This window comes from Lepisosteus platostomus, chromosome 17, assembly GCF_059453375.1.
Source record: "Lepisosteus platostomus isolate fLepPlt1 chromosome 17, fLepPlt1.hap1, whole genome shotgun sequence".
Lineage (NCBI taxonomy): Eukaryota > Metazoa > Chordata > Actinopteri > Semionotiformes > Lepisosteidae > Lepisosteus > Lepisosteus platostomus.
In genome coordinates this window covers 22,546,835-22,569,233 of record NC_142627.1, presented here as the reverse complement: position 1 = coordinate 22,569,233, position 22,399 = coordinate 22,546,835, and the positions used below count along the sequence as shown (strand labels likewise).

The window sequence follows — 22,399 nt, the reverse complement described above, 5'->3', positions numbered from 1 at the left end:
CTTTAAAAAGGTTAATCCGTGAACGTTAATGAACGTCTGCACCGCCAATTTCTAAAGCCGCTATGTTTCGCATATTGCAAGAGCTTTTCCTGTGCTTGCATTTCAAAAATGCCTTAATAGCAAAAGTTTAGTTTCCTTGTTTGTAGTTTGTATTTTGCTGACCAGGAGCACCAGATCTTCCCCTTTCTGCAATTCCCCCCCACACACATTGGACATTCAGCAAGACGCATTAGTCCTCCAAGTGAATTAGTGGTACTGTAGAAGTGAATTTGCAACACCACCTGGAGGGGTGCTCATTAATGTACGAGATGATATAATTACGAATTGAAAACCAACTTACCCAGAGAGAATTAAAGATTGCGGAGCTGAGGAGGAGATCAGCCTCAAGTCGCCTGGGAGCCACTTGCTGATGAAAACAAAAATATTATCCCACGGTAGAGGAATGCTCCCTCACTCCCTCCCCATTTATGGACAGGCATGAAACTATATATAGAATTTACATCAACGTTCGCCTTCATTTTTTGTTTTAAAGAAAATCGTTTAATGTGCAGATCTCATGCGGAGATAGGGCATTTTAAACCGCAGAAGAGTTTTGTGCTATTTTTTAAATAATTAACCCCAAGAATAGTAACCACAGAATGAGATAATAGGGCTTTGTCAAATTTCAGAGTAAAATATTTTCAATGAAAAGATAATGGTCGGTTTTCGTGCACTTCTGGAGTTATGGTTTTGATATCCATAAAAATTGCGTTGAAACGTAGGCGACCCTGGAGTGTCTTCAATGCGATTAACTACAGGCAATTAAAATTGTTGTCCCATATTTAATCTTAAAAATAACTCTCACGCGATCTTGAGTATCCAGACGACAATGTTGGTACAACGTGGAATTAATTCACTCTTAAGTTTCATTTCAAGTTAGTTCTCTGGGGATGTTTAACACCGTTCCTTTACCAAAACCTTTTTAGGCTTCTTAAGACAGTTTGCTATCCCCTCATAACCCCTGCCAAAGACTATTTTTAACAACACAGATTGGGTTTTCAGAAACTGTGTGGTGGGTGATACGCTTCTAAATTACAGTACGGGAATAATTTCTATGGATGCATGTTTAAAAAAATACCATCCATGAATACTGTTCATTTCATTTTCAGTCTAATTTCATTCCTCTCGCCCATCATCAAAGGTCCAATAATTTAATATATAAGGATCTTAACCTGCTGATTTAGCGGCGTTACAGTCAGCATCTTTACGTTGTATCAGGTTACAAAATGTCCTGCCAGGTCTTCTGGCGATCCCTACTTTAACTGTAGGGTCACTGTATAATTTTACTGTATAACATTGCAACCTACTATATTTTGAAATGCCACTGTCTTCATCTGCGTTGCTTTTGCTTAAATAAAGCAATTTAAAATTTCTTATGTAACTCTGTTCTCCTTCAGTAGGTTGTCCCCAATTCACCATTGTTTCTTACTAAAGTAAATAACTATTTGCATTAGTTTTGTATGTCTTGATCGAAGTGTGTTATACGAACGCAGTCAAGATGTACAGTGAGTTGTTCTTGATATTGCTGACGACCTTTCTTCATTACATGAATACGACATACAATCCACGGTACACTGCCCGGAAATCGGCTGCATAACAACAGTCAAACGCATGACTCTCCCTGTAGGTTGCATTAATGCTGAACCCCACTAACAAACTGGTGATTCCTTTGCTACTGTAGCCCAAAATGATGCACAACAAAGCCTTCGGAGCTAGCGTGAACGCTCTATAACACGTTTGCGTTATCTTCATCTTTCTTTCATTTTCAATTTCAATAGCATCCTAATATCCTAGTCAGCAAAAGATATGTCACTAGGAAATGAAACAAAAGTTAATTTGCTCTGGCTACGAAAAGTCCACATGGCTTATTTCCCCGGCTACAGTATTTAGTGCCTGAACCGTGGATTATGGCGACTGTTTAAAGACGATGGAGTTCGCAGTCATTACAGTATGTCTCTGTTTGCTTTTCCTTAACATGTCCATATCTTGTCCTCGGTCAGACAGTTCCGTCGCCCCGGCAACGCGACCGGCAGCTGTTTGCACCGGATCGCCGCAACTGCGCAGCTGCAGCAGGGGCGACTGGACCCACAGTCGTCAGGGCAGAGACTGCGGACAGCAAATCAATTCGAGCCCACTGCCAACGAGCAGTCTTGCACAGCGATAACGGAAAACAACGAGAACAAATCCCCATGGACAATGATGGCCCGGAGACCCATTCACTGTACACAGCAGGTCCCATTACTAGTGCAATCTAAGATTTAATCGGAATAAAAAAAACATCCAAAGATAGCGCACGGTTAATTGAGTGTTTCAGTCACAGCAGTGTGATCTTATCCCGCCTGTCTGAGGGCCACAGGCCGAGGAGGCTGGACCCCCGAGTGAGGACTGATCAAGGGGCAGCTGGGGGAGATGGGTGGATGAAAGACGTAAGCGAAAGAAGGAAGTGAGGAAATGACGTCAGGAATGATCACACAAATTACTGACAGTTGAGGATCATTGAACTGTGTCATGCCTCACGAACTTTCCTTATAAGCTCTATGAACGCTGTGGCTGAAACCGGTTACAACAGCTGAGTCAGTGTGGAGTCAGGAGCACCGCAGTGGACTAAGCTGTAAATCGTAAGTGTAATTTGCTGAACATTCAACCGTGCGTTTTGTGTTCATTTCACTTTTCGCTATTACGACTTCTACAACAGAGGAACACTCTGTTTCGCGTTTTGAAACTGTCTTTAATCGATTCGCATGGTGGTCGGGGACTTGCTTTCCGCGTAAGAATCGTTGCAAAAGAAAAGATAAACCAGTGTTTCGCTGACTTTCACACATTAAACTCTTATTTGTACGCTACTATCCACGAAAAACAAAAGCTGCCGTGTAATTAAAGGGCCCTTTCGGAATTGATTCTTATCTTATGGAAACCGTGAATTCTCCTTGCAACGTTTTTCATTAATTTGAGGAAAACGCGTCGGTAACGGAGAATTTGGATGAAATCCTTTGGGGTCGGCGATGCCGGTCTTGATGTGTATCCACAGCGAGACAACCTGAGGGTGTGATTCACTGGATCCTAAGCCCGCAGGGACACCTTTCTGCTCACATGACGCACAGTTGCGCGCAGCCTCCGTCCGGCTACAGTGTTTCCGTTCAGTTCGCTTTCATGAGTTTAAAGGTGTCTGTGTGTGATGGGGAGCTTCTAAACTAGCTAAAGCTCAGCTGGAGACGTGCATGCAGTCTTCCCAGAAGAAAGAGGTTGTCACAGATCACTTCCATATCGTCTGTCCAGGCGGCAACGACAGTCTCGGTTGAAGCGCTTTCCTGTTCTTGTCAGGCAAGTTTGAATCCGTCTCTTGTCGGGGTGTTGTTGACTGCGGTGTTGGTTTTGCGTGAGAGTGCGGCAGGGTTTCGTGCCGCTGTGGCATGAAAAACAAGGTTTCAAGTTGACGCTGCTGCGATTCGCTGAAACGTTGCGTTAGTCTCCTGAAGAAATTACTGATCAAATAAGTGTTACTCTCGGGCTACGCTCTGTTACGTTTGACATTGTTTAACAATTGTTCTTTTTGCCTAATGAAACCGTCGGTCAGCTTAGTATAAAGCAGAACATTGCTATAAAGGTGCGAAATCAAGTAATTATCTGCAAGTGCTTTTGCTCCTAGTAACACTGTATGTGGACATTGTCATCGTAAAGTTAACCGAACAACAAAAGAGAGCCTGCCATCAGTGCAGGACAGATTTAAGAAACTGATAATACCTCCCCATGGTTTTCTACACCCTAGTATTTTTTTTTGTTCCTAAACTCAGACTTGCGCTGACAGCTTGAACCGTCCTCACAGGTCGGTCTTTTAGAAATGCTCTACACAAACGCGACTACGACGTGCGATCGATACAACCATTTAACAGAGCAAACTTATACCCCTCTCCAATACACATACTGTACAAACCCCACCCCTGAAAGCATTTTGTGCCTTTTTTTTTTACTTTCAAGTTTGATAATGCAAGTTTGATTTAACTTCCTTAAAATGCATAACCAAAATTGCTGACACGGCAGGTAATCTCGTGCTACCTCATGACCTGATAATAGCAAGATCAGCATTGCAGGTTACTCTGAATCAGGAAATAAGAAGAGACGTGTCACAGTTCCTGGAACTATAACTTTTCAAATACAAAAATGAACTTGACGCGAGTATATCGGCGTTTTGCGATATTTCCAAACTGCGGTCGCTGTTCAGAACATGCTTACAAATGCTGAAGGTTAATCATTTTCCCTCTTTGTAATGATTAAAATGTAAACTACCTTAAACGAATGTGCAAAATAAGAGGAGCACTTTACCCACTGTGTAATGAATTGGGAGTTTTAAAATTGACAATTTGAAAATTGATTTGCCTTGGCTTTGCTACACAGGGTTACTTGTCCATACTGCAATGAAGGCCTTCAGTCTGGTGCTGTTCCTGTGCCTGGGCCATACTGTCTGGACGATGTCTAATCATTTGTACAAGTAAGAGATGTTCTTTATAATCATAAGCATGCACTATGACACTTAAGTTACAAAGTAATGGTCCATAGTAAATGCTTCCAGCAGATCTACATAAAATGAGAAGTGTATCTTGAAATGGTTCTGCTTTTTTGGTAGTACATTTAATAAGCATATGTAGTACAAAGTTCAGAAATGAAACATCAACCAAAACTGTTATTGTTCTTCTAAGGCTATGGAGGACAGAACGGGTATGAAAATCCAGTTATCTTCCCTTTTTTTTTTAACACCTGGGTACTTTTGTCACAAGTGTGCTTTGGGGGTAATTCCGATGCCTTGTAGTTTTTTTCCTGATTAGTCTATTTTGTACCAAAACTGCTTTTCAGACATGACTGGAATAGGCTGATTTTGACCCATCACTGGCCACAGACCCTGTGCTCTGTAAGTAGATTAACTTCATATATGGTAACAAGCTGTAGAAAGCTTGCCTCTACCACAGTAAAGAATGTAGGAGGAAACTAAACTTACAGCATAATGTGGTTTCTGTATGTAATGGTTAGGGTCACACCAGATCCAGGCTGATACTGTTGTTTGTCAGGCAAGAGATCATAAGACAGAACAATAGACTATGGTCACAAATTCCTGTATGTTTGCAGTTTGAAACGGGAAGGAATTAAACTTGCTGACTCCCACCGTTATCAATAAAAGGATGTGATAGGACAGCTTTGTTTGATTTGCTGTACAGTATAGTCACTTCACAACTACATCGTTTATTGTTTAATAGTTAGAGTTCTTGTACCATTAAGCTACTGGCAACAGTACTCAAATACCATGGGTATTAGCGTGCGTGCTGAAACATCTCCTCGTGCGTAACCTTTGTTCATAAAACATGTGGCCTAATGTGCTGGAGAATGTTCTTCACTGTAAACTGCACTTATAAAAATAACTTGTGAGGATCATTATGAACACTCAGCTTATTGATGTCCTTGTTTTGTAGTTGGAACATATCACTTGCTCCCAGTTTAACTATTGGACCTTACATGGACTCTGGTAAGAAGTTTATACATTCTGTTGTTGGTCTCTAAATCGCAATGTTAAGTACATCAGGTTGGTGAAAATGTGGGGCCAAGCCATAAGCCTGTAAAGGTACTGTATTCTCCCTCCCTTACTCGGTGTACATTAGTAGAAAAAGCCTTAACCAATGAGCACAGCTGAATACATGCATGTTAAAGCCATGAAAGACCAGGAAGGAACTGTTAGAGCTTTAAGAACGGATTCCTTAGTGTGGTTATTTTCCATTGTAGTCCTGGTTTGAGATAAATGAATGGTCAACAGTCTTTTGGCTTCATGAAAGCTTGGCAAATTTGAGAAAGTGTCTTTTTAAAAGCAGTAACTACTTTTTATGATTGTATTTACAAAAGGAAAAACATCTTTGTAATGGTTATATAAACCGTTATGGTGAAACGAAATGTCACACAAATCAAGTTGGAAAGGCTTTCATCATAACAGATAAACCATATAAGTTTAGTAACAGATGAGGGCCACTACATGATTATTTAAATGCTTTCATAAAAAGATGTTCTAGCCAAGACATCACATACAGTAAGCGGTGCTCAAATTGCTCCACTAAAATGCCTTAACTGTATAAATCTTTTCTGCAGCTCATTGTAAATGTGAATTTCTTTTCCATCACTTTGTCTGGTTAAATAAGTTTTTGTATGTTTTAGTACAGAGAAAATGCAATCTATTTGAGTCTTTATTTAAATAGTCTGTAATTAGAAAGCAAATATGCTTTTGGAAATCATAAGATTCACTCTGCTGTAACTCGTTTTCAGTAAATGTTAAATGACCATGTCTTTCATGCCTTTCTGTGAAAAGCTACGGTCAAATTTGACTGAATTAAAATGAATACTAACCTTGTGAGTTTTTAACTTGGGTGTCATTGAAGTTAACACGCTAATGTTCTTGCTTGTTTTCTTAGGACAGATAAAGCAGATATGTGTAATTCTTCCTGGCCTTTTGATGAAAGACAGATAGAGGTACCAGTATATCTTCCAATAAAACCTGCACATACTGTAGCTTAGCATCACAAGAAACTGAATGCCTGTCACATGATGAAAATGAACATCATTCAGTTTCCATTACCAAATTATGAAGTTATTAGATTTTCAAACAGTTTTGGGCATGCTGCAAATGTTTTTTTTTCATATTTTAGTCTAAAACAAATCTGTTGATTCATTCTGTTTCTAGTTTATTGGTTAAGTGCCTTTTGGCACTGAAACTGCAAAACTAGTTTTGTTTTAATCCTGACTTTAAACAAAGACATGAAAACCACTTCCTAAAATTTTTGCTGTACATTGTGCAATGTTTTTCAGGACCTAATGCCAGAAATGAATAAGTGGTGGCCGGATTTGCTGCAGTCAGGTGCCACTAAATTCTGGTACGATTCTTAATTTATCTGCCCAGTGAGCCACAGGAATCGCAGACTGACATTCCAGCATAGCTGCAGGTTCCTGGGAGAAACGGGCCATCACTCAGCAGTTGAGCCAAGTAATACAAGAGATGTTTGTTGACAAGTTATAAAATGTCTTGACAGAGTATAGGATTATATAGATACTCTCCAAAATTCTTTGAGGTCAGTTCTCTCATTCTCTTATTGACTACAGTAAAACTACAGTCGAGTTTTAGGCAAACAGCTTTCACACCATGCGGAGTGTTCCTATACCTACTGCACCTTGGTGTATCATAAACCTCTGCTTTGAAAAGCTCACTGTTGCACCCTGGTCCTGCAAGGTTTTGGACTTCTTGACAAATGCACATGTACCAGTGTGACAAATTTTTCATAAATTCAATTCTATGAATGTTAAAAAGGACTTGAATACAAATTAGACAGTTCCTCCCCCTCCCCCCATAACATAGATTTTTATTGCGTGAATTTTGTTTCCAGTGCAGAATGCATGTATTTCTATACTCTTTTTAGGAGTCATGAATGGCAAAAACATGGGACTTGTGCAGCACAACTTGAAGCCCTGAACTCTGAGCATAAATACTTCGGTAAAGCGCTGGAGCTATACAAGAAAGTGGACCTTGATGGGTACGTCTGTCATTGCCATTTTGTATTGGTGCACATCTGTATTGATTTCTCTTGAAAGAGAATGCTATGCTCTTCCATCAATACCATCAGAATCAGTGTGCATATGTTTGAGCTGTTGAGTCATTTGTCTTTCCAATAACTTTTAACGAAGAGGCAGATTTAGCAGAGTAAGTGAAGTTGTAATGGCTGTTGTTGCCAGATATTCTAAGTCACAATAACTGAATAACTTGTAATTGCACATGCATTAATTAACAATTTAATGTTTTATAATTGAGCTGTCCACTAGTTTTGTTTTGAAATGTAAGTGATTTTATTTATTTTCAGGATTTTGAAGAAATTTAACATTGTCCCATCAACAAAATATTACAGTGTGAGTAATGGTCATGTATTGTTAATACCCATTCTTAATCCTATGTTTTTAGTGTTGTAAGTCTGTGAATTACTCAAGGCACCCTTATATATAATGATGCACAAAAGAGAAGTTTTAGTGTGATGGATATAATCAAGGTTAAACCATAGCAATCAAATGATCGCAGAATGTCGGTACAAATGTGTACTTGTTAATCCTGCATGCAGATCATGTTAGAACACTTCTGCAGTGGAATGTCTGCTGCACAAGTTTTTTTTTTCTTGTATATTGTTACTCGCAGGAAGAAATATTTTTAGTGGCTAAAAATAAGTTGCGTTTAACAAACTAGACTTTCATGTTGAGACTGAGTTAACACTCTTTTGTGTTGTAGCTGGATGAGATCAAGGGTACCATTGTCAACTTTTACAGAGTAAAACCAAAGATTCAGTGTGTAATGCCAAAAGAGGTGGGTTTTTGTTTCCCTTTATTTGAGTATTTTTGTGTTTATGGCTGATGCAGTACTCCTGCTTGCTTCTAGAGCTTGAAGGCTTTATGTAGCGGAACACTTTTATTTAGCATTGTGGCAGGACTGCCACTTGCAATGGGAAGGATGTGGGCTCAAGTCCTGTCTGATACTCTTGAGCAAGTTACTTCGATGAAACTGCTTGATTAGAATGGTCAGCTGTATAAATGGGCGTATAGCAAGCAATTTAACTTTTATATTGCAGCCCGTCTTTGTTGAAATTTCTGTTGTGGAGAAACTGCTTTGGAAACGTTTGGTAGCAGCACAAGAAATTCAAAGCACTAGCAATATTTTGTCATTTGGAACAATATACAAAACTTTCTCCACAGTTATCAAAGTTAGTTTTATTTGGTTTTTGACTGCTAGTTCTAAACTAGGAATCATCACGCAACAATTTAGACCAGCCCAAAATGTAATATTGTAAAAATAGTATCAATAATAAAATGTTAATCTATTTCCTAATTTTCATCTTCAGCCACTCTCTGTGAAAAGCAAAAAGTTCAGTTTGTGCTACATTCAGATCATGTAGCCTTGTTGCAGTCAGTGTTTTTGTACATTGTAGACCAGAATAAATGCTGGTGAGCTCTTCGATTCGTGCTGGAAATCATTCGGCCAGTTTCTGAAAGGCACTGCTTTCTATAGGCGAGCATAGAAAAACTCAAATCTGACGTGACTGGATTGATGTACTGTACACCTTGGTAGTACTCTGATATAGTAAACCCCTCTGAAACCCAATCATACAACAGACCGCACCTGAAAGATTTTTTTCTTCCCTCACAGGAGGAAGTGGCTCAAACACTGGGGCAAATCGAAATCTGTTTTGACAAAGAATTCCAGTTGGTCGACTGTGTGCATTCTAAAGAGGAGCTTTCTGACAGGACAGATGACCACCTAACCTTTGGTTTTCATTCCCATTGGGAATATACCGTCTGTGATGAGTCCTTGCAAGTTTACTATCCTCCCACACAAGAGAGGAGTTAGCTACTGGCAAAGGAAATGGCTCTTTCTGCAGGTTTTACAATGACTAAATTCCCTTAATGTTTGCTGAAAACTGTAAAGGAATGAATATTGACATTTTTAGCAAAGAAATCGACTGTCTGTTATGCTGCAGCCTTACTTGCAAATTGTCCTTTTTCATAAGACTTTTCTGAATGACAGGAAGTGCTAGTTTATCATTTTTCCCAGAAAAGGGAATATACACTTCTATTTCTCGCTGTGCAGAGAAGTTCTTTTTCTCCTGTTTCTTTGCATGTCATTTTGGTGTTATGACTCAAACGTCATACATTTTGCTAAAGAAAAAAACTTAAGTTGATTTAGAAACTACTTCTCTAAATTGATAACTTGCAAAATTAAAACTTTGTCTCTGTAGGTAAGAACATTGATTTTCTTCATTTGCTTTCTTGGGGTTGTTTTGTTACATTTATTCCTGGATTGTTGCCTTATAATTAAAGATAACTATGAGCACAACCTCTAGACGGCCATCAGCCAGTAACATTGCAAATGACTTTTCATATTTGTCACATTCATAGCATGTTTCATCACAAATCTTTCTAGGGGCATTATAGACAACTTTTTGTAAGGACTATTTCTATTTTTGCAGAACAGTATAATTTGTCTTTCGAGGTGCACTAGAGTTTTTTTAAATGTTAGTTTTTGTGAGCTCTTGTAATGCACTTAATGAAAGTTTACCAGTTACTTTGCATATACATGTTTGGACTTCATTTAAGACACAAGTACTGTAAATATGCATTTTTTTGTACTGTTAAAAAATCAGATTGTATCACTTCATTGTAAATTCAGCTCCATTCTTGCTTTAATTTGCAAGAATACATAGATTGTCTCAAGGGAATCACATACGTTAAAGAACTTTCTTCTGTCTCACTAAGTGTAGGTTAATTTTGGTGCTTGGGGCTGAAAATGTACTAGATAAAGATGTGGATATAAAATTTAACTTGAGACTTCCTGTTTGTCATGTGGTCAAATGCAAAGTTAATGTACTGTTCAATATACTGCATGGCTTTGTGTGATGGCCATGCTTACGCCTGCTCATTGTGCCACTCTGGACTAGACAATCGCACCATGTGCAGTACAAGTTGCAAGATGAGGGGTCTTGGTGTCTGGTTTGGGTCTGAGTATAATAGAGAAACATTGGAAGAGGTTTTTTTTTACCATTTCTCGGCATAATGTACATTAATGCAATACCAGTTGATTGGGGTTCTTATATTTCTGTTAAATTAGTTAATAACAAATCTATTCCAGACAATTTATTGTACTTGATTATTTTTTTTGTGTGCAATAAAACAAATCCTTGTCAACTTTTGGTTTCTTTTTTTTTTTAATTTAGAGGCATTTGGTCCCATTTCAGATCTTAACCATTTTATCACTGGAATGGGAAATTCTTCCATTACAGTATTGTAAACTTTTTGTATTGTGAAAGTCAGATTCTAGGACCATTATTCACGGTTTTGCTCTGTTATTTGTGCTTAGTGAGTTATGCTTCTTGGCAATACTGAACTAATCTTCTATGGATTGGTTTCCTGTTCCAAAGGAATACTGGCTAGTATAGCTAACTGGGTCTTTAAATTGTCACTTGGTGCGTGAAGTGGGCTGGTGTCCTGTCCAAAGCAGCTCTTGGTTTGAGCCCTGTGCTTCGTGGCTCGGGATCATCACCAAGAACAGGTAGGTTTCCTCCCCCACCCCCTCCAGATGAAAGCAAAGCAAAGACGGTTTTCAGAAGAAAGTGAGCAACCATTAACTTTTCCTTTCTAATTCCGTTTTATTATATCCCTTAAAAGCATTCAATATATGTAGAAGGTACAGGTAGGTGTAGCAGGAGTGTCCATTAAGTGCTTTTGGCACAAGATCACTAAAATGTGGCAGGTTATGTAATGCACAGCAGTCATTGTGTCAACTACACATCACAGCCACTAGGGTTAAAGAGTGCGATTGCTTCGTAAAGGCAGGTTGATAAGCCTGGTCAAGGGTGCCAAAGTCCTGCTGGCAGGCATGTAAAACATCCACTTAATGTTTTAGTCTCCGATTTGCAGAATTTGCTGCAGATGGAGCACCCTGGAAGGATTCCAGCAGCCACACTACAGTTCATCTGTGAAAATGTACACAAACTCTAGTCCCTTCTTGACAAATTAAACACTGGAGCTGGAGTTACAGGAACTGGAAGAGTACCACAAAATTGAGGAAGTGGTAAATTCTGACGCGTTCAAGGAGGTATTTACCCCATGTCCACGGTAACATGAAGAAGCTGGTCCCAGATAGTCAAAGGAAATGAAATACAGAAGTCTATCCTAATAACCCCCACTTTACAACACATTGCCAAACAAGTTTACTCCACTCGAGGACTTGGAAACAAACTTGCAAGCTCAAAACCACAGCTCTGCACACCACCATCCAGATCCTGAAGTTCAGACACCAGGAAACTTGATGATGCACAGCTGTTAATTCAATCTTAGTGTGTTTAATGTGTTTTAAGACCTTCTGCTGAAGGTGATGCTGAGTTCCAAAGTTTTTATTATGTTCTATTGAAATAATTTTACATATTAATCCCCACTACGATTTATACAGGTATTTTTTAAGTTCCTTAGATCTCACTCTGTTGCCAAATGTAATAACGCAAATTCAAATTTGTGTTCAATTTAATGAAAAAAAAAAGATTTTGCATCAATTCTGATTAATGGAATGGTTTTATTTAAAGTGTGGAGTTCAAGAATGTGGAGAAAGATAAGCATGAAATTTGCTGAGGAATCTAAATTTACAAACATGAGCCACTAGGTGACAGCAGATCTCAACACACTGGTATAATATAATAAAATCCTGCAGCTCTCCAGTTCCATGTCAGGATCCAAGCACCTACAGTACAACAGGATTGTTGTCATACCCAGCTGTGCACGTATACATACTGTACACTGGATATACAACATTTGTGCATGTGTCAATTATCCTATGTTTGCATACATTTTTATGTAACATGTTTTTAACAATTTCACAAATAGTGTTAACATTATAAGCTGCAGATCTGCACCCTTCTTCTTAATAAAATGCATGTTTTAATGGAAAAAATAATCTAATTGTAATTATTTTATGTATCTGAAAAAACAGTAATAAATTATTTTTAGTTTTGCAGTAAGGCAGTGTAAAGAAAATCATTGAGTGTCTTAGCCTTTCCCCTTACAAACTGGTTATTAGAGAAATACAGTGCTGCTCTAACATGAAAAGATACGCTCCTGGTAGTGTTTTGATAACAACTGTTTATCTTTTAACGTGGAAAAGAAATGCGCATCAGCTTCCACCCGTCATCTGTCATCAGGCCACGCACGGCCAGAGACTCATTTGACTTCTCCTGTTGGTAAAACCTGCTTCAGATCGGTCAGCGGGATATCTCGCTCTTTCCACCGACATGGGAAAAAGGCCAGTGACAGTGCATGCCAATGCACGGAAGTGTTTACGCCATCCAGCGATTGCTGTGTTCTCGCAACAGATTCAAAGGAATATGTTTTCCACCCTACTTCCGAGACCCCGTGACACACTGGAGGTTTCAATCTATTCTGTAATCGCTCTGTCAAAGCCATTTGGGATTTTGATACAGAGCTGGCCTGTCTCCAAGCTGTGGGGGTAAATCAGAAGATGGATCTGCCTCTGATGAGCCCGAGCTATTAAAAAGGAAAGAGGACTCTAATGTCATGATTCCCAACAGATGGTCAAACTGATGGCATCATTCCATTTGGATAGCAGAGTCATGGCCTGTCGATATTCCTCTTTCATCTCACACACAGGGCAGGAATTAGGGATTTGCTTTCTGCCTTAAGAATTTGCACAAACTGTTCTACTATATTATACTAGAAGCGCTGATAAAACAATTTAAAAAACATCTTGAAAACTCACCACTTCCTTACAGAAATCTGCAGTAATACTGATGCAGTAAGAGGAAGAAAAGACTAGTGTGTTACAATTAAACTGTTGAGGCTGCTTATTAAAATCCATTCTTATTTTTCCTGATGTGTTTTTTTTGCATCTTAAGTTAAAAAAAGATTTTTAGGCTCCCAATCTCTTTGAATGTAACACATTCTAAAGTGTTGTCAATTTGGAGTTACCAAGACAAAAACAAACATGTAAAAGGTTGAATGATGTGAAATCCCACTTTTATGTGCTTTCCACAATATAAAAACAGTGCTGATGTCTTTTCACAGTGTTCAGCCATTGCCTACCTAACATAAGAATAATTACATGTATATATTCCACATAATAGGCAAAGAGCTATTTCATTTTTAATGTATTTCAGTGAAAAAATCTGCCATGAATACATTTTTAAAAATTGGATGAGAAAATCATTCCAGAGGAGATACACTTTTGCATCTAATTTCAGGAAAATTATTTTTTATGTTATTAAAATATGTTAGCAGTTTTATTAATACATAAAATAATTTGTGGATTGTATTTCAGAAAGAAATTAATCAATATTTGAGTGAGATAATTTTCTAATATTTTTGAATAAATTACATGTATTTTCAATATACACAATATTTACATGTAAATGTATGGACATTCACTTGTAGTTTCATCCGTCTTATAGATATATGTTTAGGTAACTGAGATAAATTTATGTTATGATTCATTTCTTGTTTTTTTTAAAAACAAAATAAGACTTCCTCACAGGATGAATAATAACAATTAAGGAATGTTTGTTGCATATATCTTTGCCTAGACAAAAGCATATGTCCCAATGAGGGCTTGTATAAGCTGAAATATATATATACTGTATTGTTTTTGGAGTACACACAGCATCCAGCTTGTGTAATAGCTCTATGGAGGACATTTATATTTTTGTTTTCCCCAAACACAATAAAATAAATGTTGAATTATGTAAAAATATGTCATAAAATATGTAATACAATAATAAATATAGCCATTCTCCACCTCAGATGAAAAATATGTATCAACGTGAAATTATTTCAGTGTCATGAAGAACATCAATGACTCACAGCTTCATTGGTGTTTAGGTTTGTTAGACTGGAATCTACTTTAAAAGGAAGGTAATAATCCTTCTGTTTTTCTTACCACATGCTATTTAAACACCAGTCAATGAACTCTAGTGAGAATAAACCTTAGGATCTAATGAAAGCCTTGTTCATGCAAATAAATATTTAAATTTCAATGCTACTAGAGTCACGGGACTAAATTATTTAAAATTAACATAATTATTTTTGCTCCAGTAGTTAATTTCCTGGCTCTGATGACACCATCCACACATAGTATCATAAAGAAAGAAAACATTATGAACCCAAAGGGGTACTGATACTGAAAGTAGAATATGTTACAATTCCAGGAAAAAGCATACATTTAATGAAGGCAGGGTATGGACACAGTGTCGAAAACAAGCCAGTCCTACAGTTCGGGATATCAATGCTACTGCAAGGATACAGTATGTGCTCATGTAAGATCTGAAGTCTCATCTAAATCCTAAAGCTATCAAGCAGTGTAGTGTTGATCTGCTTGGCAACATGCTGTGATAAGCCGGCTGCCCAGTGTATTAGCAAGCCTATACTGTATGTGATCACTCTCTTACAAATAATGATGTAAGATTTTTACATAAAAATATCTAAAAAATAAATTATGCAAGGATCTGAGGATCTGTCAAGCAAAAACGTGTTTACTTGCTTTACTTTAATGTTCTGCATTGAATCCTGTAGACTGAGGTTTTGCCACTTTTTTCTGCTTTCTGTGCTTACTGACTAATAACCTTTGCAATGTAATAAAATCATATACTAATAAACATTATTTTATACATTACCTTTGGGAAACGTATCTCACATAAGTGATATACAGTACACCAGAAATGCAATGAAAATCAAAACATACTTAAAAAATGTATGTGCTAGTGCTAGGATAACGTTAATGCAAAACAGAAAAATTAAACATTGGAAGCAATGAGAGTGAATAGATGGATTTCAAGAATTGTCTTATTGCAGTTTTGGTGTCTTGCAGCACAACAATTCATTGGGTGATACAAAGCCACCCAGTGTCTACAGCTCCATATAGAAGGTAAGATGAACCCTGAATCTCTTGAAACAAATAACTGAATAACAGAATAACGGAGTAACAGAAATGTGAAACATATACTTTCAGATAATGTCAAGGAAGTAATACACAAAAACAACATGTTCCTATCAAAAGTACCTAATTAGGATCTTGTTGAATTCTTACTTAACTGAGTTTTTCACCTCCTATCCGTTGTACTGTGACTTTGATCATAGAAGATAATCTAGCAATGTTGCTTTGCTTTAAATATCCTTTCTTTGTCACGTTCCTGTGCTTCCTATTCTTGAGAATCTACAATGTTTGCGAGAGACTGATTGAATTTGTAATTAAAGAAGTACTGAATATTGTCAGGAATAAAAGTACAGCATAACATTTTTGATAATATGTTGCCAGAAGATCCCAACTGCCTTGTTGACTGTGGAATGCTAAAAATAACATTACATACACAGTGCACCCTTGCTGTATACTACACACCTGGAAAACTGTTATTTAGGATGAAACTTTAAGCCAGGTTCCTGAAAGATCTTTCTTACGTGTTAAGAACTGAGTTGTTACCAAGATGTCCTAGCTATTTTCCAACTTGGTCTAGCACCCTCTTAATTCAATTGGTGAAGCACTGTCTCTCTTCTGCACCTGATCTGCTGTGCAGTAAGACCTCTGACACGTCTGCCACTTATCACCTACTGTAATGGTTGCTGTACTTCAGTTGTGTATGGAGTGGGTCTCCTCTTATATGCAAACTGCTTTGAGATCCTTCAGAATGAAAAGTGCTGTAGAAATGCAAAGAGTTATTATAAAGCCAGACTGTTTCCCCTCCATTTCACAAGTGTAAGTGTGTAAATGAAGTGCCTCCTGCTCTCGAAGAGGCATGGCTTTGCAGTGCCAGAACTGGGCAGCACTATGGGGGCAGGAGTGTCCTACACAGTGTGATCTGACTTTTAGATAAGCTCTCACTGCTGCATGTGATGAAGTCCCAGTTCCAGTCACAGGCAGGGGGAGGGGGATGTTTAGAGAAAAATACAGGTATGTCCTTTTCTTCTCCTCAGAGAGATCAGTGCTGAACCTAATGAGATTTTTACAGCTAATCAGGTGGCAGTGTATACAGGTGTATGTGTGTACACCTGTACACAGGTGTACAGTATGTGTGACACGAAAATGAATTGTCTCATAGCCATTTAAAATTCTGAAAAGGTCAAGCTAAACTGCCTTAATAGCTCTTTATTAGCAAAGCCTTCTGGTAACCTTCCTTTTGCTTCTTCAATGCCCGTTAAATGTTTTTATGTCCTTAAGAAATCAGGATGCATGTGAAATTTCCTTTATTATAGCAGCATACTCAAGGTCTTTGTAATGCTTCTGGCAGAGTGTTTCCATTCAGTGAAGGTACCGAGTTTGACACAGCCGACTGCCTTTGAAGCCCTGTGGATTGATGGAACTGTGTTCCAGAGATAATGGTCACTGCTGAAAGCTATTCTGGCTGCTCTGGTACCTTTATATGCACTAGCAACATCCGCTGTTGCAGCTAAGTCCTTGTTTTCTTTTCTGATTCTGGACAATTCAGTGGGAGAGAAGAAGTTAAGTGAGTCATGTACAGTGTATGCTCTGAATGGCACAAGAAGGCATGGGTAGCTAACCTGGGTGATGCTGTGTCTGGATATGGAGGCACTGTCAGTGGATAGTGCTTTCTTCTCTCTGACAGAGGATGACAGGCTTTTTGAATCAACCCATGAGCTTCCCAAGGCAAAACCGGTTAGTAAACTGTGTTTTAAATCCTACTTTTGTCCATGAGGATGAACTGTGCATTTCTATAGGCAGATGACAGCGTGAAGAATTAAGCGCACAGTCAAGCATTCTGTGGGGACAGGAAGCAATCACTGGGGCTGAGCTAAGGAGGTTCTTTTTGCAAAGGAGGAGATATAGACCGGGAACAGCTTTGTTTCTGCTGACTGGGCCAGTGTGCTAACTGGGTTACAAGCACAGCAACGTACTGTAACTTAACTTGTCAGCACAGCAGCTTGTGCAATACAGAAACGCCAGACAATTCGGTAATGCTGCTGTAACGCAGTTTCAGACTCGTGATTTTATTTCCTTCAGGGGATTTTGCTTTTCTTTTCTGCGAAATAAATGATATGTTTGATATGTGAATATGCCTTTTGGCTGTGCATGCTCTTGAATTTTAACATGTGAGTTACAGTAATTCAATGCCTACTGAATAACGAACTCAAGAGTTATGTTCTTACACTGTAAGGCTTATGAATCCTCAAAGATAAGGATTTAGAACATCTAATACCTTAATGAGGTTGACATTTTTACTGAGTTTCTAGATTCAAAATGTAGCGCAGCTTTAAAAAGTGTGTATTTAAATTAGATGACAAGCTAGTGAGTGTCCTGAGATACCTTTATGTTGTACAGTATGGCTTAATTTTGCTGTGCCGCTGTAGCCAGAATATAAATATGATTTCTTGGCATTGAACTTGCTGTTAAATTCAAACGTCTGCATTCTGCAGAAAATTATTGAGAAGCATCTTGTGAGAATAAACTACTGGGAAATAGGGAGATGTTACAAGGCCTCAGTGTAATTGTAATAAGCTGAGCTCACTTATTATGAATAAAAAGTCAAACTAACAAGTAGATTAAAATAATACTTCATGCGTTTTAGGTGCCCATGCTTATTGAAAAATATTTTAGGAAAGTTTCTTTTATCAATAAATATTAAAAAATCAGACATCTGTACATGTTCTTCCTTGAAGTATAAACAAAAAACTCAGAGAAGAATGGCTAAGATTCTACACGCTTAAACAGAAGATGTATTCTTCCTATAGCTATAGCAGAACAACTGGACAACGAAATGTAGAAAGAAATAAGGGGGGTTAGCACATACTGTACAAGAGTCAGAATTCACACAGCAGTAACGGCTGTGTTCTATTCTAAACTGAATTGTGGTTTAGCCCAGAGAATTCTTACTCAGGTTGCAGGAAGAGGAGTGAAGATGTGTTCTTCTTACATTAATTGGCTTTTAATGCTAAGTAAAACTACACTTAAAGTACTGTACCGTAAAAGAAGAATGATGACTCTTTGGGAAAAAAGGTGCCTTTCAAGTAAAACTACAATTTTTGTAGTTTAGATAAACTTCACATTAAGTAAAGATGTTTATGCTGCAATACTGTACCTTCAGCTTTAACATACCTGGCCAAAGAGGTGACCCCTAGCAAAATGAATCAGGTGCTTGGCCCCCTCAAATGAACCAGGGATAGGGTAACTGAGCAGTAACTGAACTGTCACGATCATCATACCTCCTCTAGAGGGCGCTCCTACCTTTTTCACTGTGTTCCCCAGCCTTTTGTATCCCAGCTGTTTCCTATCCCCGTTTCCCTATTTAAGCCCAGAGTCTCCGTAGCTCAGGGCTCAGCTTTGGAAGACGGATGACAGTAGGCGTGCCTATCCACCGGGCTCAGGAGTAGTCCGAGGGCAAGGCCTTTTCCCCAGACGTCCTGACCTACTGAGTCTGGGGCTCAAAGCAGGAATGGAATCACCTGGATGGGACCAGGAAGAAGGGAAGATGCCCTACTTTCAAGGCTGCTTCCATGACGCAGGTTGGTCAGACTGGAGAGATATTTGTACTGTAGGGAGGCTGAAGTGGACAAGATTAGGGCTTGACCTCCTCCCTCCTGCTCCCCCAATGTTTGTCCAACACTCTTTTATGGACTATTACAAAACAAGATTGCAGATAACTAGTAAGATTTAGGGCCACAATCACGCAAGATTAAATACATTTCCAGACAATCACTTCACTAGCATCACACGGTCAAATAATGGAAGGCTCACCAATACATTTGATAAGATGTGCAAAAACCAAAAGAAAATGAATGTGTAAGATGATATTTAAAGCTCAGTCTACTTTACTCCCTTCTGTTCATTTATGTCCCTAAAGTCACACGTTATTTCTTTACTATATGATACTCCAACATAATTTATCAGCAGCTATACTCCATGTGCCTTAAATACAAAGGTCACCCTAGCATTAGTTCCCACATTTCTATGTTGCAGTAAACAAAGAAATAAGACGTTCCTTAATTCTCCTTAAAATCCTGACGCTAATCCCCCAGCCACAACACTAAATAAATGAAAGTTATATAGTCAGTAAATTCAGGTTAAATACTCAGACAAAGCCTTTGTTCAAATAAATAAGGTGTTCCTGGATTAGAAAATTAATCTAATACAGAAAATACAGTATATAAACTGCAGGCATGATACTGTCAGCATTTTTGAAAGATAGCCTATATACAGTTTGAGATTTTATTATTAAAACCAAGATATTAAAGAGTAAGAATATCTTGAAGATCCCTTAGTATTGTACAGGATTCCTTTTTTTCAAGTGCGGAAAACATTTTTGTAAAGAAAGATCTCGTAATCGTATCATGAATTATAAACTAGTGCCTGTATGGTCTTGATGAAATGGTGAAAGGCATTAGGTCACGTTGCTGAAATGTTGACCTAATGATCTGCACAGCTGAGCCAAGATGCTTTTGCAGTGGAGTGGCAACAAAATCAGTAAGCCAGCTTCTGCGTGGATCCGTGTATTCATGTTGTGGATTCGCATGTTCCAAGGAGTGCTTTTTTAGTGGGATAGCAAGGTGATCTATAGGAGATGTACGGACAGACAATGGCGGGTACTGCTTTGAATGACACAGTCCTGATGGATTACCCTTCGAATGATTTATGGCAGCTCTGAACTACCCAAGATAACTCTGGACCCAGACTGCATTCATAATCAGCTGGCAGCCTAAATGATGCCATATTTTCATGACACCCCCCTTCAACCCCACAGGGGAGAGAAATCAGTGAAACATTACCCACCCACTGCTCACACAAATGTGAACAAATTGGACTGGAGATTAATTTAAATATGTTCTTTTCCCTGACTTTCATATGCCATCTATTTGATCAACTACTCATCACATGCTGGTGGCTCAACATCTACTAAATGTCAGGGATACTGAAACTGGAATGACAGTTTGAGGATTGATAAGAATCTGGACAAAAACAAACAGAATTGAAGGTGATTTAGTTCAGTGGAATTTGTTTACACCCTGTTTTAAGTACTATATAGAAAATCCTTTTTCAAAGTTACTGCATCCGCGCTGCATGGTGAAAAACTGTCAGTAGCTACTGTTGCTGAAGGTCTAGGATATTGACACTCTGAGTCATGCAGTGACGAGAGAATGAGTAGGATTGTGGCAATTTGATATTTTTGAAAATCTGTTTGTTCAAGCTTACATCATTCCTGCACTTATGGTTTGTAAATGAACATGACATTTACAAAGAAAATGATATTTAATCTGAAACATTACATCACAAGGTTCAGTTAATTTTGATAAAATCATTAAACTGATTTAACTTATCAAAATCACATCTAAATTGTCAAAATTTATTGTGGGTGAAGTTCTTTTCAGCTACACCAAAAACTCTCAGATATTCAAATAATTCAATTTATAAGCCACTGGATATCCAAAGAAACAGATTAAACAATAAAATTGGAAATATACTGTACATGTTGGACCATGAATATTCCTTTTGTGTGGGTATGGTTAAGAGTGTGTGAATTCACCTGACCTACAGGTCCGCAGCTTTGCTGATATATATGTACATGTAATTTTCTTCAGAGCGTGTTGCCAAGGTTCATATATTTTCTCAGGGTTCAAATCTTTTCTGGGACCTGCATACCCCAGTGCATACCAGTATAATATTAATGGGTTTCTGACATTTTGTGTATATGCATTCCCAGATTTGTGGTTGTAGAATTCCATGTAGGTAGGTATGGACCAAAGGAATAAAAAGCTTGTTAGATGCCAGTGTTGGGGAGATTATTTAAAATTATTATTCAATTGCACATTGTTACACTGGGAATGGCATTGTGGGTTTGCTTTCAATTTATTTTGAGAAAAGTGGGCCATGTTGGTCAATAAATTCATTTAACCTTTCTGGGTTTCTTATCACTTTTGTAGTAGACCCCAGGTTACACATTAAATTCCTTGGTCAAATATCAAGGAAAACGCTTAAAATATCAAAGAAAAATTGAGCAGGAAAAGGTCATAAGGGGCATATAAAGTCCACAGTAGCCGGCAGACTCAATTCATTATTACAAACCCACTGAGGCTCACTGTGAATACATGAAATAAATGTTGTTCTGTGCACAAGCACACTATTCAGTTTTTGTTACAGGGCCTGACATAATGAAAAAAACTTGCACCAACAAGCATCACCTTGGTGGAGCTCTGCTTTAAAATAATAGAAGCTGTCTGTCTTACTGCCATTTATAAATGTTTCAATTCACTTAATAGGTTTCCCTGCATTTTTGGCTCAGAACATGCAGTTGAAGAATGTTTTTTTTTACCTTGAGCATTTCTAGGGTACTCCTCCTATTTGTTTTTTTGTGCAAATCAAAGTAGAAAATAGGGAAGGACCTAATGTCCTTAGGAAATGTCTTCCAAAATATATTTGCATTTTGCATTTTGCGGGACTGCTGGTGTACTGATCCTCCCCTTCCGAGTGTAGCCCTCACAGCTGCAGCTCGTCCTTAATTAGTGAGAAGTACAGTAGTTCAAGTAGGCAGCTGCGTCAGCATGCGTAGGCTGCAAAGGAACAAGTACAGCTGTATTCCCTGCTGGAAAGAGAAGAAAAGAAACACAATGTTTCGTCTGTGGAGCCTCCTGCACGCGTCACACCTGAGGAAGGCTCCAAGGGCCGAACATTGTGTTTCTTTTCTTCTCTTTCCAGCAGGGAATACAGCTGTACTTGTTGTCTTGATTAGCCAGTGAACCGGCCAACTGAACACGCCCCTCGCGTGTGGTGCCACACGAGCAATACTCAATAAAAGCTTTGCCC

General features: G+C 38.4%; 2 protein-coding genes across 5 annotated transcripts in view; one reads left to right on the top strand and one right to left on the bottom strand.

Moving 5' to 3' along the window:
* myom2b (myomesin 2b) overlaps positions 1-497 on the bottom strand; it is a 40,238-nt gene extending 39,741 nt beyond the window's left edge. Inside the window, exon 1 of one of the 2 annotated variants that reach the window (XM_088610548.1) lies at positions 341-497. The gene's annotated coding sequence lies outside the window, so the exon portion shown is untranslated. The remainder of the gene's footprint in view (positions 1-340) is intronic. The other variant, XM_088610549.1, reaches the window with a different exon arrangement.
* Positions 498-2,178: 1,681 nt separating this feature from the next.
* On the top strand, positions 2,179-10,782 carry rnaset2 (ribonuclease T2). Of its 3 annotated transcripts, none has more exons than XM_088610553.1 (10): positions 2,179-2,657; positions 4,432-4,525; positions 4,888-4,942; positions 5,499-5,551; positions 6,483-6,540; positions 6,877-6,941; positions 7,482-7,595; positions 7,920-7,965; positions 8,336-8,410; positions 9,248-10,782. In XM_088610553.1, exons 2-10 carry the CDS (start codon positions 4,452-4,454, stop codon positions 9,446-9,448), a joined length of 741 nt encoding a protein of 246 aa, XP_088466679.1. In that variant the 5' UTR covers positions 2,179-2,657; positions 4,432-4,451; the 3' UTR covers positions 9,449-10,782. The 3 variants fall into 3 exon arrangements, with proteins under 3 accessions (XP_088466679.1, XP_088466681.1, XP_088466680.1); XM_088610555.1 differs by lacking the exon at positions 2,179-2,657 and adding an exon at positions 3,167-3,281; XM_088610554.1 differs by lacking the exon at positions 2,179-2,657 and adding an exon at positions 3,209-3,360.
* The last annotated feature ends 11,617 nt before the right edge of the window (positions 10,783-22,399 follow it).

What these genes read in the sequence shown, in the direction of transcription:
- rnaset2 (XM_088610553.1), top strand. Translation starts at nt 4,452, where the DNA reads ATGAAGGCCTTCAGTCTGGTGCTGTTCCTGTGCCTGGGCCATACTGTC. An exon ending in TGGACCTTACATGGACTCTG is followed by an intron (nt 5,552 to 6,482) that starts GTAAGAAGTTTA and finishes TTGTTTTCTTAG; the next exon opens with GACAGATAAAGCAGATATGT. An exon ending in AGTGTGTAATGCCAAAAGAG is followed by an intron (nt 8,411 to 9,247) that starts GTGGGTTTTTGT and finishes CTTCCCTCACAG; the next exon opens with GAGGAAGTGGCTCAAACACT.